Consider the following 17,191-nt stretch of genomic DNA (forward strand, 5'->3'; position numbering starts at 1 on the left):
CAGTTCAGAAACCAGTCAAAATTCCTGACAACATTAGTTCATCAGTCGGTTCATGCCCATTCCTAGTATTAAATAATATTAAAAATAATGAATGAATTACAAATGAAAACTAATATTATGTCATTTCGGAACTGAAAATTAACCTTGAACACTTACCACATAAGAGAATGTACTGACGGAAATATTAGCTCGTCCATTCGAAACAGTGCTTGAAACATTAAAACTTGTATTCTTTACAGCGCCAAGTGTACATTCCAGTCTTCAAGAAAAAGACATATTCTTTTTATTTACATTTTACAGAAAACAGAATTTTGCAAGGTCATAATAAAAGTCGGTGCAATGTAGTGGTTTGAATGTTCCTAACTGACCTGGGTCCAGTTGCATCCCTCCATTTTGCCTATGAGGTACCACAGGGTCGTTATGAGGACAAAAGGAAGGAGGGGAGAACCATGAATCCCCTGATCTCCACAATGTCATGTAGGATCTGTAGCTCATTAACAGAGTACATGCTTGACATGTTTAAAATTCCACGTCTGAACTTTGGTATCTCCAGTTAAAGGGACTCAGGTATTAGGAGAATCCTGAGCTTCTGAATAGCTCATGTCAGTAGGCACAGGCAGTACTGAGCTAGATGTCCGGAATGGCTGACTCTGTAAGAAGTAACTTCAAATACCAAAAAGATGCTGTGTAGATGAAGACAGATTCATTTGGGCAGGAGCTCACAGGAGTGGTGCTCTGGAACCACTACATTTTATTGTGCTCTTTTTCTCTTACCCTCCTCCCCCAGTACTTGCTTCTGGGCTCCATTGTTCACACCCCCCTGTGAGAATTTTGCTGAACTCTAAGATTTGACAAGCTTTCTAATATTTTCCCCCATAAAAAAAATGGGACAATAACCAAAACATGCGAAGCAGACAGATGGAAATCTTCATCATGCCACTGTGGCCACATAGGAGAAAGTAATTTTAAAAGTATGATGGGAATAAGGTTTTATTATGACAATTATAATTCAAGAAACATTTTAAGGTAGATGCTGAGCTGACATAATTTAGTATACCTTCTGGTGATGTCAGGGGTGTGTGGCATATGCAAATGAGCTATAAAATGAGTTTTGTTAATGACCCCTGCATGTGGGTAGCCGTGTTGGTCTGAAGCAGTAGAACAAAGTTTGAGTCCAGTGGCCCCTTAAGACAAAAAAAAAAGGTTAATTCTAGCTATGTTTTTGTGTGCATGCACACTCCGGATAAATTGAAACTAACCGTACATATAGGTAAAGAACGTGGTGGTGGTGGGGGAAGAGTGTTCGTTGCCAAGAAGTAATGGGGTGATAAGTAAAGTGTGCATGGACTCAGACTTTGTGCTGTTGCTTCAGACCCACATGGTTACCCACTTGAATCTATTTTAACATACACAGCATCTTTTCAGTATTTGAATATTGAGACAGAAACAGAACTTCACTCATTTTCAACAGCTCCTCCTCTAACAGGGATAATGATGGCATTATCGGTCAAAGAGCAGTATTTACTACCTTAGTTTTTCCTAAGATCATCCCAAAATGAAGAGAATGTGTTGGGACAATGTTATCAGAAACACGTCAAAAGCTCTGAGCCTGTTACTTGGTATGCTTGTTATGGCACAAGAATGCTCAAGTTGACATCATTCTTTGCTGCTTTGCCAGATTATTACCATAGGTGATGATGCTTTCTAATAACGTGAAGAAGTTACTCCAAATATGCATGATCTGGATTCCAGAACAGCCGCTAACTGCCGCCATCTGAAGAGACAGCAAGCACTGATGGGAGCCAGTAGTAAGCACTGACAGGAACCAACAAACTGCTTTAACACCTGAACCATATACATTTGTGCTAACTTGTTCCCATCCTTTTCAGACAATTATCTGTAACTACCAGTATAATAAAACTATGATAGTCGAATAGCTGGTGTTAGGTCAGACAGAAGTCTACAACCTTGAAGAGCCTGTGTGCACTTGTACTATTTCATGAAAGGCCAGTAGGCACAACCACAAAATGGGCTGCCGTAGAAGGCAGGGCCAATCACACAAGAGCTGCTGTGGAGGATAATTAAAAACCTTAGAGGTGGCAAGCCATGCTAAGTATTGTCTTATCCTGGGACAGCTATTTCTGAATGGGTGTTCCCTAAGGTGATACCTTCCTGATAACTTCAGAAGCATCTCTTGCTCCAGTGAGGAATAGAAAAGATAGATTGCCTCTCTGCTTTGGAGAAGGAAAAAATGGATGCCAAGAAACAGTGGTAAGCACCAGGGCATCCATGCTGCATGTTACTCAATTAGAACATCCCCCCGCCCCCAAGAAGAACACATCTGGCACTGATTGTACATTCTTTCACCATTTCCCACTGGCAGTCTAGACATGCTTGCTGTTTCAGCACACAATAGTACCCCAACTATATGACTTAAGTTGCCTTTACAAATGATGGGTAATGTACTTTCAATGCACTTTTGCATCTGTAAGTGAACAGAAAAATCCACTTGTTAACAATCACTAAAGTGCATTATCCAACATATGTAAAAGTATGAAGATCTGCAGCTTCCTATAGCAAGTACAGGACATCTTGGAAGGACCAGAACTACTGAGACATTTGCTCACTTGGAATATTTATTCTGTATCTTTAGATCAGAGATCTGCAGCCTTTTCGAGCCTGTGGACACCCCTGGAATTCTGACACATGGTGGTGAGTGCAACTTCAAAATGGCTGACACAGTAGGCAGAGCTAATCACAAAATGCCAGGAAGTGAGTTTATGCATAACCAGGGTTCATTTCAACCAGGAACCCACAGGAATGACATTCCGGGAGAGAAGGAAAAAAAAAGTATTTATTCATTACCATGTAAAGCAGCAGCATAGGGTGAAGTTCTCTGTGCCTGTCTCTGCTCCAGCTCTGCTTCTCTTGCAGTCAGCTGGAGCTTCAAAGGCTACAGTATCAGCTCTTCAAAGGCAGTATAGGCTCTTTGGAAATCTGGCCCCACCCCCTCAGCCCTGCATGGGGAGAAGTTGAGGCCTTGCTTGGAGTTACTGCCTATCTGGCAATCCTGCTGGACTGGTAAATTGTGAGGAGGGGGGATGGACTTCTTTGAATGGGGAAGGGTGGTCTTCAGCTCACACTAAACGGCAAGACGTGGCCTCGCTTGCCCTGCTTGGCTGAGTGCACTTAACCTTGAGGGAAGGGTGGTGGCTGGGGGTGGGGTGATCTCTGGCCTCCATTGCAGGCCTGGCCTGCCTTTAGGCTTCCCAATCCCCAGGTCCCAGCGGGGGATCCCCCATTTTTACAGGCTTCTCCCCACTCCCAGCCAGCTGGCTTGCGGGGGAAGCCCCACCCCCACAGTCATCATGTAGTTGTAGAGCTCCTGCAGGTTTAGAAACCTGCAAACTGATCCGTTTGTAAAATGTGTGCCTTTAAGGCTGAGCAGGAAACAGGAAACAGGAAGGGCTTCATGGGAAAGGGTCAGTAACAGTGTCCTTGTAGAACGGCCCCTCCCTTTCTTTTGCTTTCGTTTTCACAGCAAGTAAATTTCTGCAGGAACAAGATCTAGTAAGTATTTGTGTGCGTGAGAGAGGGAGGGGGCAGGGGATTCCCTGGTATGGAGGCCCTTTCCCCCCCCCTTTTAGAAAGCGTGTGGGAGGGAGGGAAATGTCTACTGGGCACTCCCATAGGGAATAATGGGGAATTGATCTGTGGGTATTGGGGGCTCTGGGGGGGCTACTTTTTGAGGTAGAGGCCCCAAATTTTTCGTATAGCATCTAGTGCCTCTCCCCAAAATATCCCCCAAGTTTCAAAATGATTGGACCAGAGGGTCCAATTCTATGAGCCCCAAAAGATGCCCCTATCCTTCATTATTTCCTATGGAAGAAAGGCATTTAAAAAGGTGTGCTGTCCCTTTAAATGTAATGGCCAGAACTCCCTTGGAGTTCAATTACGCTTGTCACACCCTTGTTTCTGGCTCCACCCCCAAAGTCTCCTGGCTCCGCCCCCAAAGTTCCCAGATTTTTCTTGAATTGGACTTGGCAACCCTACCTGCCTTGCCTTGCTCAGCTGGGCACACTTGCCGTGGAGTGAAGGGCAGGGAGGAGGGAGTGATCTCTGGCCTCCATTGCAGGCCTGGCCTTCCTTGCCCTGCTTGGCTGGGTGCACTTGCCCTCGGGGGTGGAGCACTCTGCTGAAGGCAAGTGCATTGTGCCACCACAGCAGGACAAGGCTGGGGCCTGCCCTGTCAAATGGGCATTGTCGGAGGCAGCATTGGGGGGGGGGGGGGTCGTGTCTTCAGCCTACACCTTGCCAAGCCAGCAGACATCTCAGGGGGAGGCCTTTCACCTTTCAGGTGGGGGGGGCACAGGAAAGTTCCACAGCCATGCTGGGCTACTGGGTGAGTGGTAGTCTTCTGTTGGAGGGGGTGGTGGGGATTCTATATCTTCTCCCCCCCCCCCCTCTCTCAGCAAAGGAGCCAGCCTCTGGGTCTTTCCTGGAGATTTCCCCACAAATCAGGTCTGTTCCCCAGGGGAGAGGACTGAGGGCTTTCCCCTTACACACTTTTTGGAGGAAGTAGGCTGCCCTTTCTCTCCTACTGCACCCTAGGAGGCAGTCTCCAGGACTTTCCTGGAGATTTCCTCACTAATCAGGTTCAGTTCCTCAGGAGAGAGGATGAAGGGCCTTCCCCCCTTATAGAGGAAGTGGGCTGCCCTGTCTCTCCAAGAGATAGGATGGGAAGGGCATATAGTGCCCTTCAGCATAGAATACCCAGAGCTTACAAGACAGCTGTTAAAACAATGTGAAATGGTAAAGCAGAAACAGTAAAAGGAGCAGGAAAAAATACACTGTGATGATTAGTATGAGAAAAAGACAGACAAAAAAAGCCAGTCTTGTTACTGGAAAAACAAGAATAAAATCAATGTAAGGCATTTTACTAGACCAATCAAATGAGTGCAAAATAAAATTAACTATGAAAAAAAATTGTGTAAGCCAGAAAGAAGTGGCAAGTCCCAGTCACTACTAAAAAAACTGCCCAGAAAAGGGTTGGTTTCAAGAGCTGTTGCAAACTTAGCAGCCAGATAATTTCCCTGTGTGTGGAGTGCAGACTGAGAAGCCTCTCTCTCCTCCTTTCTCTCTCTCACCACCCCTTCACCTCTCCTTCCTTTCTCTATCTCTCCCTGTCATCTGTCCCCCATCTTTCTTTCCTCCAAAAGTAACTCGACAGGCCATGCATGCCCTCTGATAAATGCTTGTGATATTGAAATCATTTAACATCTTGGCTGTTTTCTTTGTGCTTTTGAAGTAATTTTTCTCCAGAGTGCCAGCTCTGAGTTGGGAAATAGGTGGAGATTTTGGGGTGGAGCCTGAGCGGTGGGCGTTGCCTTCTGACACACTTCCGGTGATGTCCGGGGTGTGTGGCATATGCAAATAACTTATGCAAATAGGTTATGCTAATGAGTTCCTGGAAAGCTTTTTCTACAAAGTGACCCCTGTGTATAACTCTAATAGTAACGCTTCAACAATACAGGCAGAAGCTCTGTTTAATAGAATGCCTTTTAAAAGGAACATATTACATTAAAATATTTTCTGGTATACAGACAGCATACATTCAGTCATACAGTGAAGACCTTTGTGCTGTGGTCACAGATGCTGTTGAAGCAACTTTTTAAGAATCTGCACTGCCAATCAGATCTCCAATGGCTTGTCAGGCACCCTGGTGATCAAGAGCCACACCCGGCCACAGCTACTTCCTAAAAATTCTCATTGGGCACCAAGAAAGGTGCCAGTGGGTGTCAAGGCAGCTATAGTCATCATGTTGGAGTCTCTGATTTAGACAATTTTTTCTTTATCCCAGATGGTTCTTGTGGGGTAGAGGAACTTCAGTGCTACTAACGTAACAGAGCAAGCTCATAAACTGGAAGCTGGGCCAGATTCCACTGCCTCAAACGATGTGCTACCTATCAAGATACCAGAGACTACACAAGTGCTGAAGAATGAATGAATACTTCTGGTTGCTGGGAGTTTGCACCAGCTCTCCACATGGCAGTACTTGCTTAGAAGAGAGTATCGATCTCTTACTTGTTTTTGTCACTTGCTTTGACATCCAGGATACATCGCTGTCCACCAATAAGAACCGACACAGTTTGTAAACTGAACTTATTTTTGCTGAATCCGAAGTCCCAACCACATAGCGTCAGTCGAGAGGCACTGTCAAAAGGTACATTTCTTGGAAGAATCTAAAGGGGGAGTGGGGAGAAAGCCCAGTAACACACTTAGGATTTCTGACGGGCTTTGGAAGTGTTTTTAAAAAGGAAAACAATCATGGAAAGAAGTAATTTCTTCTGCTAGAAAGTACCTTCTCCTTTATCTTAATTGTTCCTCACCTTTCATTGATCACAGTATGAGCTTCCTCACACAGTAGCAATAAATAATCCAGCTGCTGTTAGAAAGCTCTGAATGATTATGTTTGGGGGGTATTGAACAAGCTCTGCCTTGTAATAAGCTTTTTAATACCCCTTTAGCTTGTCTTTTATGTCTTTTTGTGGCATGTAAAAGAATACAATGTACTTATTTTATTAGAAGCATGAAAAGTGAATAAAAGAATCTTAGAATGATGCCGTAACTTATTTCACCAAGCTGATGAAAGGCAGGAATTTGCAGCAATAGCAGCTTCACAAGACATCTAAATCAAACATTGCTTTGGGAGCCACAAATTTACCAATGCTTTGGCTGAAGTGCTATCATTTGGTTACTCTTAAATTTCAAGTTAAAAATAAGCTACTTTGCAGCAATTGTCAATCTTTAAAAAGAAATGCTCTTCCTCCTCCCACCCTCAACAACCTTCTGTACATTGTAAATATAGCAATGGTGGGAAAAAATATGAATTCCACAGAAGTTGTACAAAATTCAGTGAAGATACTGTCAATAAAGATCTGGAAATGTTTTTGAGTTTACAAAAGCATTTAACAATTCCATTTAATTTTGTAAATATCTCATATCTCAATCATCATATATAATAATTCCCTCATGGTGGTGGTCAAATGAAGCGCTCCCACTGGCTGATGGGTACACTCAACAAACCATTGGCCCATCATGCGTCACTCAACACCTCTGGGTTCCCACTGGCTGACTCCCCTGTGTCCCCCCCCCCACACACACACTGCAGGCCCAGGAACACTGAACAAACCACCAACAAAGTCTCACCTCAGAGACAGACACATCTCCGATGCTTCTCTGTGTCTTCTCTATCAACCAGTCTCAGAAAGGGCTGTTGCTCTACTGCAGCCTCATGAATTATTTTTTCAGAGGCCATGACAGCCACCTCGTTCCTTCATTCCCTCCCTCCTCCCCTGAGCCTCACTGGGGAAGCTGCTAGCCAGAGGCTGTTGACAGGCAGCCAAAGAAGCTTCTGTCAGTAAAGGGAGAGCCTTCAGCTGAATATAATGCCTGAAAGTCCAATGTCCAAAGCAGTTATTTTCTCCAGGGTAAGAGAGATCTGTTGTCTAGAGTTCAGTTGTGATCCCAGGAGGTCTTGAGGCTCCACCTGGAGGTTGTCTACCCTAAGCCTGGCAGCACACTATAGGTTACTTGATGCCACCTGACTGGCATGACTTAGCATGGAAAAAGCTGAAGCTCCGTAGAACCAAGCCTAAAAAATTAACAAAAAATAAATAATACTGCAGTAAATGTTATAACAATATCAATCATAAATATTCTAAAGTAAGCCACAGAACATTCAAAGAAAACCACAATACATTTTAAAGCAAGCCACAAAACATTGTAAAAGAAGGATTCCCCGGATGACGTGCATCCTAAGGAACAATCGTATCAAGTCTTAGAAAGTCCTCATAAAGTGCATATTCTTAGTGTTTCACATTTCAGGACAAGGCAAGAACACTTCAAGGCACCTCGCAAAACTCAAGTGCAGCAGTTCAAATTCAAATTTGAACTGCTGCACCTGAGTTTTGCAAGGTGCCTTGAAGTGTTCTTGCCTTGTCCTGAAATGTAAAGCACTAAGCTGGAAAAAGCATTCGTGAAACAGGGAACTGGAGTACTGACCCGTCTGTCACACAAGGATGGATCGTGCATAGCTGTGCATTGGAATATTGGATGTTTTCTACATCTGAAGAATATGCACTTTGTGAGGACTTTCTAAGACTTGATACAATTGTTCCTTGGGATGTGCGTCACCCGGGGAATCTTTCTTGTGGCTTTCTTTACAATATTTTGTGGCTTGCTCTAAAATGTATTGTGGCTTTCTTTGAATGTTCTGTGGCTTACTTTAGAACATTTATGATAGATATTGTTATAAAATTTACTGTAGTACTATTTATTATTTGTTAATTTTGTGAGGCTTGGTTCCACGGAGCTTCAGCTTTTTCCCTGCTTCATCTTATCTGTGATTTCTCTAGGGTTGCTGTTCCTGTACAGCAGTAGCCACCCTATGACAGTCAGTGTGACTTAGCACTTGCCAATCCAGATTGGGAAATTCCTGGTGATTCAAGGGGTGAAGTCTGGAGAGGATAGGGTCTGAGGAGGGGTGGGAGACAGGTACAGTGCTACAGATGCCACCCTCCAAATCAGCCATTTCCTCCTGGGGAAACACTATTGCCAATCTCCAGGTGATGACTAAAGATCACACAGAATTACAGCTGCTCTCCAGATGGCAGAGATCAGCTCTCCTTGAGGTGGGGGGGGGGGAGTGAGTGCCTTCACTTGGGTGGGTAGGAAGACAGCAGTGGGGGAGGCACTCGCCCAGAGCCTCTTTCTAGAGCTCATTGTATCTTTCTCCACAATGGGCCTTATTCCTAATAAGAGAATTAAAAACTTAACATATGTTTGTGATGGAACTACTAACGTGTCTTTGGCTTAATCTTATATAGTGGTAGATGTTGTTGTTCAGTCACACAGTCGAGTCCGACTCTTTGTGACCCCATGGACAAAGTCATGCCAGGCCCTCCTGTCTTCCACCATCCTCCGAAGTCTGCTCAAATTCGTGTTTGTTACATCAGTAACGCTGTCCAGCCATCTCATCTTTTGCCGTCCCCTTCTTCTTTTGCCTTCTGTCTTTCCCAGCATCAGGATCTTCTCCAGTGAGTGCTTCCTTCTCATTTGGTGGCCAAAGTATTTGAGCTTCAGCATCTGACCTTCCAGGGAACAGTCTGGGTTGATTTCCCTTAGGACTGACTGATTTGATCTTCTTGCAGTAAAAGGGACTCTCAAGATTCTCCTCCGGCACCACAGCTCAAAAGCATCTATTCTTCTGCACTTGGCCTTTCTTATGGTCCAGCTCTCACAGCCATACATTACTATTGGGAATACCATCACTTAGTGGTAGATATTCCCCTCCATCAGTAGTTTTATTATTTTTTTAAAAATCCTCAAATGTTCATTTCCAAACACATAGGATATTATAATGGGGATATTCAGGATGCTTTGAGGATGTGACTGTGAATACTTCTCAGTCCACAGCTATAGCTGGGTTTATTGTCAGTAAAGAAATACTTTGGGGAGTGAGCAGTGGACAGATTAAAACCAAGGAGACAAAAGTGGGATTTATTCAGTGTTCCCACGATTTTTCCTCTTAATAATTTATTTACCTAAACATCTGTATTTCACTTATCAACCCACTGGGTCCTCAAAGCTTCCAATGATTTTTACTAGCACAGCATGAATAAAAAAATAATACACACCTATAAAGACAGTCCAAGAAACAAACCTATCATCAAAATCAGCACAAAATCTAATGTTATGTGACAACAACAGCAGGTGGGTAAGCAAGAAAGGCATTACCTGGCACTTAGAACTCAGCACTGTGTTAGCAAATGGGGGCTGAGGTAAGAGTTCCACGAACAAGAAAGCACAACAGAGGCAGACACTCATTTCACCTCCAGAGGAGAGACTGGACAAGATCTTAACAATGAGGTAAGTTTATATGGGAACAAATGGTCCTGCAGGTGCTCTAGCACCAGACTACTTTATTGTAAGGGATGCAAACATAACTTGACATTTTTCACTGACAAAGACTCAAGCTTTCAAATCGGTCTGTGCTTACTTTGAGTCAAATCCTCTGAGTCTTGAAACTAGTCTTGATAGGATGATCAGCAAGGTCATGTGTTTTCATACCTTTTACACAACTATCTTAAGTCCACTGGACTGCAGATAAAAATAAACGTGGGACAAGAAACTATCTACTACAGCTGGGATGCTCGTAACACTGGGGATTCGATGATATAGAATACTGGGCAATATTATTATTGTGCAAACAGCAAAGGGAATGTTAGCCCTGACTCACTATGAGCTCTGCTGCTACTTCTTTGTATTCACCATCATGGCTATGGCATCATTTAACCTATTTTAATCACTCTGTTCCTCTTTTATAAATTAAAGGATTTTCAGGTCCTATTGCAAACGTCACACAAAACAGGTTATAATCATGTAAGAAACCAGAAGAAAAGCCAAAGTTTTTGGGTACAGTTTTTTTAAAAAATTTTAGTAGTAATGCCAACTGTCCAGCAAAGCGTGAAATCTGCCTTAGCAGCTAGCAACCATAAACGATTTAGATAACTGCATTAATTTCCTTCTTCCTAGAAACAAAATTCACAAACTTATGCATGCTGTGGCACAAGCTGTTAAGATACTTTGCCATTTATCGCTGCCAGAGAGTAGTATTTATTGCATTTTTAAATTATAGGCAGCATATGAACACAGACTTTAAATCAATCCAATTGCACTCTGAGGTTTCTTCCCCCCCCCCCCCCCCTCCTTCACTAGCCTCACATAAAGCTATTCTTGAGAAACCACAGCTCGGCATAAGAGTGGGTTTGGCAAGATCACCATATTTACAAAATTTGATTGCAAAAAAGTCAGTGCCTTTAAAAATCATTTCATATAAGTGGCAATGCAGATATAACAAAAAAACATGCATGCATTTTGTGATTTTTTTAAAAAAGTAAACTGCACTAAAGAGCCACTAATAACCCTGTACTGACCTCACAGAATCATAGACTGACTTCTCAGCTGAACTGAGATCTCTTATCCTTGCAATGACAAAGGTAAGGGACCTTAAGGTGGTTTTAAATATGATTTACACTCACTCCAAGGCCCTTTTACACTACATGAACAACTTAAAGAGGCTTAATGTAGCTATGAATCATACTTCATAATTTAGAAGTTATTTAGGGCTTGACTTTCTCATTTAGCCATAAAGACTTGCTTAAAGCTATCATAAAGCACCCACTTGCAAGAGACAGATTTCCCTTCAATCTTGCATTATTTGTATAGTTGGAAGAATAGTTAATTAACAGTTTCTGAATTCAAAACTTAGTTAAAATCCATTGTAACTGTTGCATGTTGCAATATATGTTTGTGAAGTTTTTTCTCTTGTACTTCAAAACAATTTGAAAAAAGTTTCATTCCGATTAATTTTATTCTACAAGTTTAATTTGGGCACTATTTTACAAATTGTCAAGCTTTTTAATTGTCTTTTGGTAATTTATCTGTTCCTATCAACTCAGCCATGCAAGTACAACAGCAGCCACAGAAAGAAGTACAAAAGCATGTGTGCATATTTACAAGTGTCAAGGCTGTGCAGTGAAACTAGACCTCCCTAATTATGTCACACTTAATGTAAAATGTTTTGGTTAAATGCAGAGGCGGTCTGTACAAATCTTGCAATAACCATAGCTAAATGAAAACAGCAAAAGGCTACTATTTTAACCCATTTGTGTAATTTTGTTCACTTGGGGGGGCTATACTTTCCCCACTTGAAAGGAGTTTCTAGTTGTACCCTTTCCCAAAGGCAAATCGGTAGTGTGCCTTTATTAACTGGGAAACAATAAAGGAAAAGAGGCTCTTAAAGGCGTATGACCAAACGCATCTGCAAAACTGACAGCTGTGTTTGTTTATTTGAACAGAATCCCATTCCTTCCATAAGTTCTGGTCAGCTTATAAAAATCAGTTATGATACAGAATCATAAACCCAACAAAGCTCTAAAATTTCACAAACAATCATTACACATATTGGTACCATTTTACAGACTGGGGGAGATAAAGTTTTATCTTCCCACAGTATACTAAATGATTCTTCTACTAAGAATGAACAAGCCACAGTTATTTTCAGACATCTCAATCCAATAAGGCATGTTTCTTTGCTTGGATGCTCTTAACTTGGAAACTTGAAATGGGTGTGCTTGGGATCTGTTTGACACACGTACATTTACAGGGCTTTTTTTGGTAGAAAAAGGCCAGTAGGAGCTCATTTGCATATTATACCACTCTAAAATCTCGTGGAATTTTCCAGCCCTCGTTCTCTGGCTGAATCCTGGCACTACAAACAGATTCCATAGCCTGGCTCAAAGTATTTAAAAAATTAAACGATGGCTGTGGTCAACCACTAGTTTTTTTTGTGGGGAGAGGGGTACTTTGAGAAGAACTGGAGTGGCAGCTAGGCTTTCATTCTAATATCCTCCAATGCCCAGCTGCCGAATCTGGTTGGATGTCCCTCCATGACACCTTTCTTTGCCTTTTGGTTGGCCACCTTAAAGAGATCCAATGTGGTGTAGTGGTTAAGACTCTACTCTGGACTAATCTGGTTTGGTTTCGTGCTCCTCCACATGCAGCCAGCTGGGTGGCCTTGAGCCAGTCACAGTTCTCTCAGAGCTCTCTCAGCCCCACCTACCTCACAGGTATCTGTTGTGGGGAGGGGAAGAGAAGGAGATTGTAAGCCACTCTGAGACTCCTTTGGGTAGTAAAGAGTGGGGTGTAGACACCCACTCTCCTTCTTCTTAAAGACTTGACAACATTTGTGGGAGGGAATGAGCTTTTGTGAGTCTCTGCTCACTTCTTCAGATACTTAACTTATGGGGCCCTGTGAATGAATGACCTCTCTTACAGGTCTTGCAAACTGGTCACAGTTTCCTTTATTGGGCCAATTTATCTCCTGCTGGGTCTTCCTATTTTTCTTCTACTTTCAAGAGCCCAGTTAGGAAACCAAATAATAAAAGCTCTCCAGTTAGCAAGCGCTGCCTAAATATACATTTATTCCCTCCCTCCCTCCCTGTATAATCTGTCTTTCTTGTGGTGACTTCCAGAATTAGAAAAAGTAACACCAATATAATGCACCTAAAATTAATACAATACAACTATATTGCAAATACAGACCACAATATTTTTTTTAAAAGCGTAAGAATCCAATAGACAATAGGAGCATGCTGGTTGCAAATGTGTGAACAAACATTTGCAGGATGAAGAGCGACTCTTCTATCAAACAAACAAAAAAGGCAAAGATTTCTCACTTAGATCTCACATCCCAGCATCCTGAAAAACAGAAGTGTGGATTTCTCAATGAGAGCAGAGAGGGAGAGAGAGACTCACACTGGAAGTGTGCGAGTGCAACAGGGAGCAAGAGTTTCACCTCCTCTTGGGGGAGGGGGGAACACTTTTTTCCCCCTCAGGGAGGGACTCCCAAGAAATAGGCGGGAAGGGGGGAACAAAAATCCAGGCACTTGTACTGTCCAGCTGCCACACAAGACTGCTCCGGAAAGCCTGCTTTCTTCATCCTTTACAGGCGCCTCCAAGTCATTGGGGAGTCCCTAAAGTTCTGGGCTAGTCTGACTAGCTCCCGCCCATCCTTTTCCTATGCCAAAGTCCACAGGTTTGGCTGACTTGTTTCTACTGAACTTTGTCTTTCGTTCATTTGGAGTGGGTGGGAGTGGGGAGAGAAAGGCTGAGGCTGGTTAACCCTCCAAGATGCCTTTTGTACAGCTGCTGGGCTCTCTAGTGAGCTCGCACTGCCTCTTATGTTGGAGAAGGAGGCACACACAGCGAGCAGAGTGCACTATTGATTCCAGGGATGGGCAAACTCAAGTAGGTACAGGTCCCTCTGCAAGTGAGAGGCCAAAAGGTCCATGCGTGCACATGACTGGGGCTCTAACAAGTTTGAGTCTTTTCACCACTCCTCTGCCCAAGCTGGTTTCTATGATCGGTGAACTGCATGCTGCGCTGTCTACGATCCAGAGCAATGTGCCTGCTATGGAGGAAACTGGGAAGGGCAGCCCAGCCAGAGCCGTGGCCAGCCCAGGCAGAACTGCGCTCTGGTGGGCTCTGGCAGAAAAAAAGCACTGCATATTTAGGGCTTCTTGTTCGAGGAAGTTACATGAGTATTCCCCCTCATGAATGAATATCGCAATGCGGTCAGTGATCTTGTCCATGACATGCTGCCACTAAGATGCCCTTGACAGCCTCTAGATGATCTCCCATTTTCTGATGGAATTATGAACCAGCAATTAATGAGGTTCTTTGAAATATCTAGCAGCAATCAGCAAGACGCAAGAATAAGGCTGGCTGGCTGGCATAGAAGCAGCATGTTAACTTAACTGGAACCCAGATACATGAGGATATTGTCCCAGAGTCCTCTGTTATGGCTGGATTGACCTTCCATTTGCTGATGGAAAAGGCACTCACAGGTTTGAAAAGGAAAATGAGTGTAATATTCTGTTACTTCCAGCCTAGCCTGGGCAAAGTTGGCCATTTTTTTCAGCCTGAGAGAAGAAGAAGGGGGTAAACTTCTTTACCAACTTGGGAAAGGATATCACTGCCAGAAGACGTTAGTCCTTAAGTATCTTGACTAGGGCTCTTTCAGTCCCACCAAAACTAAAGAAATTAGTAATCTCTAGGTTACAACATCATGTAGGTAAAATGTAGTGAGAACTGTGTTGCTTATTATTAGGCACATAACAAAAAACAACAGATGTCTGTAATACTTTGTACAATCACATTTAATGCAGCAGTCTCAATAAAATTAAATGTGCTGGAGCACTGGGAGAGGAATCTCATTCTTCAATACTGTATTTTGAGAACTGAGTAGATATGATAATCTAACAACAGAACCACAAATCCTGAGAGAATATGTTCATAGTTCCCAACAAATAAGAAACAGATATACTTTTGTTTTATGAACTGATTACCTCAGCGGCCCTAGATCGCTTTATTTTCAAAGAACGCAAACATTAATTTCTCAAGAACTTTTCTCATGCAGTTTAAGAATAACTTTACCTCATCAATTCTGGGTAAACAGGTCTCTTGTGTCCACACTCCTACACTGCACTCGCCAGATCGTGTACACCGATCACTGCACCAACCACACTTCATGAAGGAAGGTGACAAAAGGCACTGACTGCAGGTACTGAAATGATTACAACCTGGTCCATTTAGCGGAATCTTTGTTATCTAATGACAGAAAAGTGACACAAACATCACTTCAGAAGTGCATTGGCTAGCAGAGAATTCACAGAGATCAGAAAAGTCAGTGATACTTTCAAGCCATTGCAAAACATATTTGAATTAGCCATCCTCTTACTTAAATAGTTGGTATCCTTGACAGTTCTCAAGGTTTATACTCTTTGAGGGATCAAAGGAGCCTTCAATGTAAGCTCTGTTGAAATCAATAACAGTTGTCCAAGTACACAGTATTGCTCTGGCGCAACTCCCATTCATACAGGTTGTGCAGAAGAAGCTATTAGTGCACTGTTGAAAGATTAGCCTTGGGCAGCAGTACCAGGGCATATTTTGTCAATGCATATGTGTCATGCAATAGGTATTGGACAGTTTACAGCAGGGGTCCTCAGAGTGTGCCCATGGGTGACATGACACCTGTCAATGCCTCTCCTACCATCTACCAAGTATTTTTATAAAGTGGATAGGGCCAGGTGGGGTTCTTGTCCAGCAGAGCTTCTCACTGGCCACTGGAGATCCAATGGGCTGTGCAAGTTAAAATAAGCTGCCACCACAATTTTATTTGCTCTTGCTTCTTCTTCCAAAAATATATATTTTAAATTACCTTTCTTCTCCCTCTCCCATGGTCTTCCTCTATGTGTGTGACTCCACTTCCTGCAGGAGCCATTTTGTGGTTGGCTCATCCTCTGCAGCAGCTAGTTTGTAGTTGCACCCACCACCCTGTCTCACAATTCCAAAGGTGTCTACTGGCTCAAAAGGGCTGGAGGCCCCTGAGTAACAGCCTGATCCTAAGCCCAGTTCTCATTCAATGGAGTTTGTTCCCAAGAAGGAATACTTGGGAATAGTTTAAGCTGAGATACTATCTCCTCACTTCAAACTCTAGCATGTTTATTATCTTGAATGGGTGAATCAGAGAATGGAGTATATTAAAAGATTTAAACAACAAAATAAAAATTTTGACTCAATTTTCTTTCATATTCAAGATAACTGATCGTGCAAACAGTAGTAGATACAATATTTATTTACATTATTTATAGCTTGCCTTTTTCAGTGAGACTCAAGTAATATGCATGTTTTGCCCAGTTCCTGATAATAAGCAGGTGGCAGAGGTCTGCACCAGGGTTTCTTGAAAGTAATGGTCTCAGGCTTGAGTAATTCTGTATAGGATTGTACCACCAGAGACCCATGAATTGCCTAGGCCAGAGGTGGCAAACTCATTTGATACAAAGGCTGGATCTGACATAAATGTCACTTTGTTGGACTGGGCCATGCATGCCATAAAATGTAACGTGAAGTATCAGAGATATAAACTTTATAAAGGTGATTTCAGATGTCAAAAGGCAATAGCAAGTGAATGACAATAGCAAGCTTGATTGGATTAGATGTGATATACAGAGAGTTAGTAGGTGTTAGGCATCCCAACCCCCCCGCCCTGGCGGGGGACCCCCGAATTTGCAGCCTCCTTCCCCGCTCTCCAAAAATCCGGAAGCGGGGTGGTGGTGGAGGGGGGGAGAACATACGTGTAGGCATCATGTTGTTGTAGAGCTCCTGATCCGTTTGTAAAATGTGTGCCCCTTTAAGGCTGCGCAGGAAACAGGAAAGGCTTAATTGGAAAGGGTCAGTAACAGTTTCCATGGAGAACGGCCCCTCCCTTTCTTTTGCTTTCATTTTCACAGCAAGCAAAGTTCTGCAGGAAGAAGATCTAGTAAATATTTGTGTGTGTGAGAGAGGGAGAAGGCAGGGGATTCCCTGGTTTGGAGGCCCTCCCCCCTTTAGAAAGCGTGGGGGGGGGGAGGGAAATGTCTACTGGGCACTCTATTATTCCCTATGGAGAACGATTCCCATAGGGAATAATAGGGAATTGATCTGTGGGTATTGGGGGCTCGGGGGAGGCTATTTTTTTAGGTAGAGGCACCAATTTTTTCGTGTAGCATCTAGTGCCTCTCCCCAA

The 17,191-nt window shown here is 43.1% G+C and overlaps 1 protein-coding gene across 2 annotated transcripts in view; it reads right to left on the reverse strand.

Annotated features, from left to right (window-relative positions):
• MET (MET proto-oncogene, receptor tyrosine kinase) overlaps window positions 1–17,191 on the reverse strand; it is a 172,632-nt gene that overhangs the window by 55,830 nt on the left and 99,611 nt on the right. For both annotated transcript variants that reach the window (XM_060244858.1, XM_060244856.1), the window contains 3 exons: window positions 15,061–15,234; window positions 6,085–6,242; window positions 157–259 (listed from right to left, as the gene is read on the reverse strand). In XM_060244858.1, coding sequence (XP_060100841.1) covers window positions 157–259; window positions 6,085–6,242; window positions 15,061–15,234 — 435 coding nt within the window. The remainder of the gene's footprint in view (window positions 1–156; window positions 260–6,084; window positions 6,243–15,060; window positions 15,235–17,191) is intronic.

Source organism: Heteronotia binoei, chromosome 8, assembly GCF_032191835.1.
Source record: "Heteronotia binoei isolate CCM8104 ecotype False Entrance Well chromosome 8, APGP_CSIRO_Hbin_v1, whole genome shotgun sequence".
Lineage (NCBI taxonomy): Eukaryota > Metazoa > Chordata > Lepidosauria > Squamata > Gekkonidae > Heteronotia > Heteronotia binoei.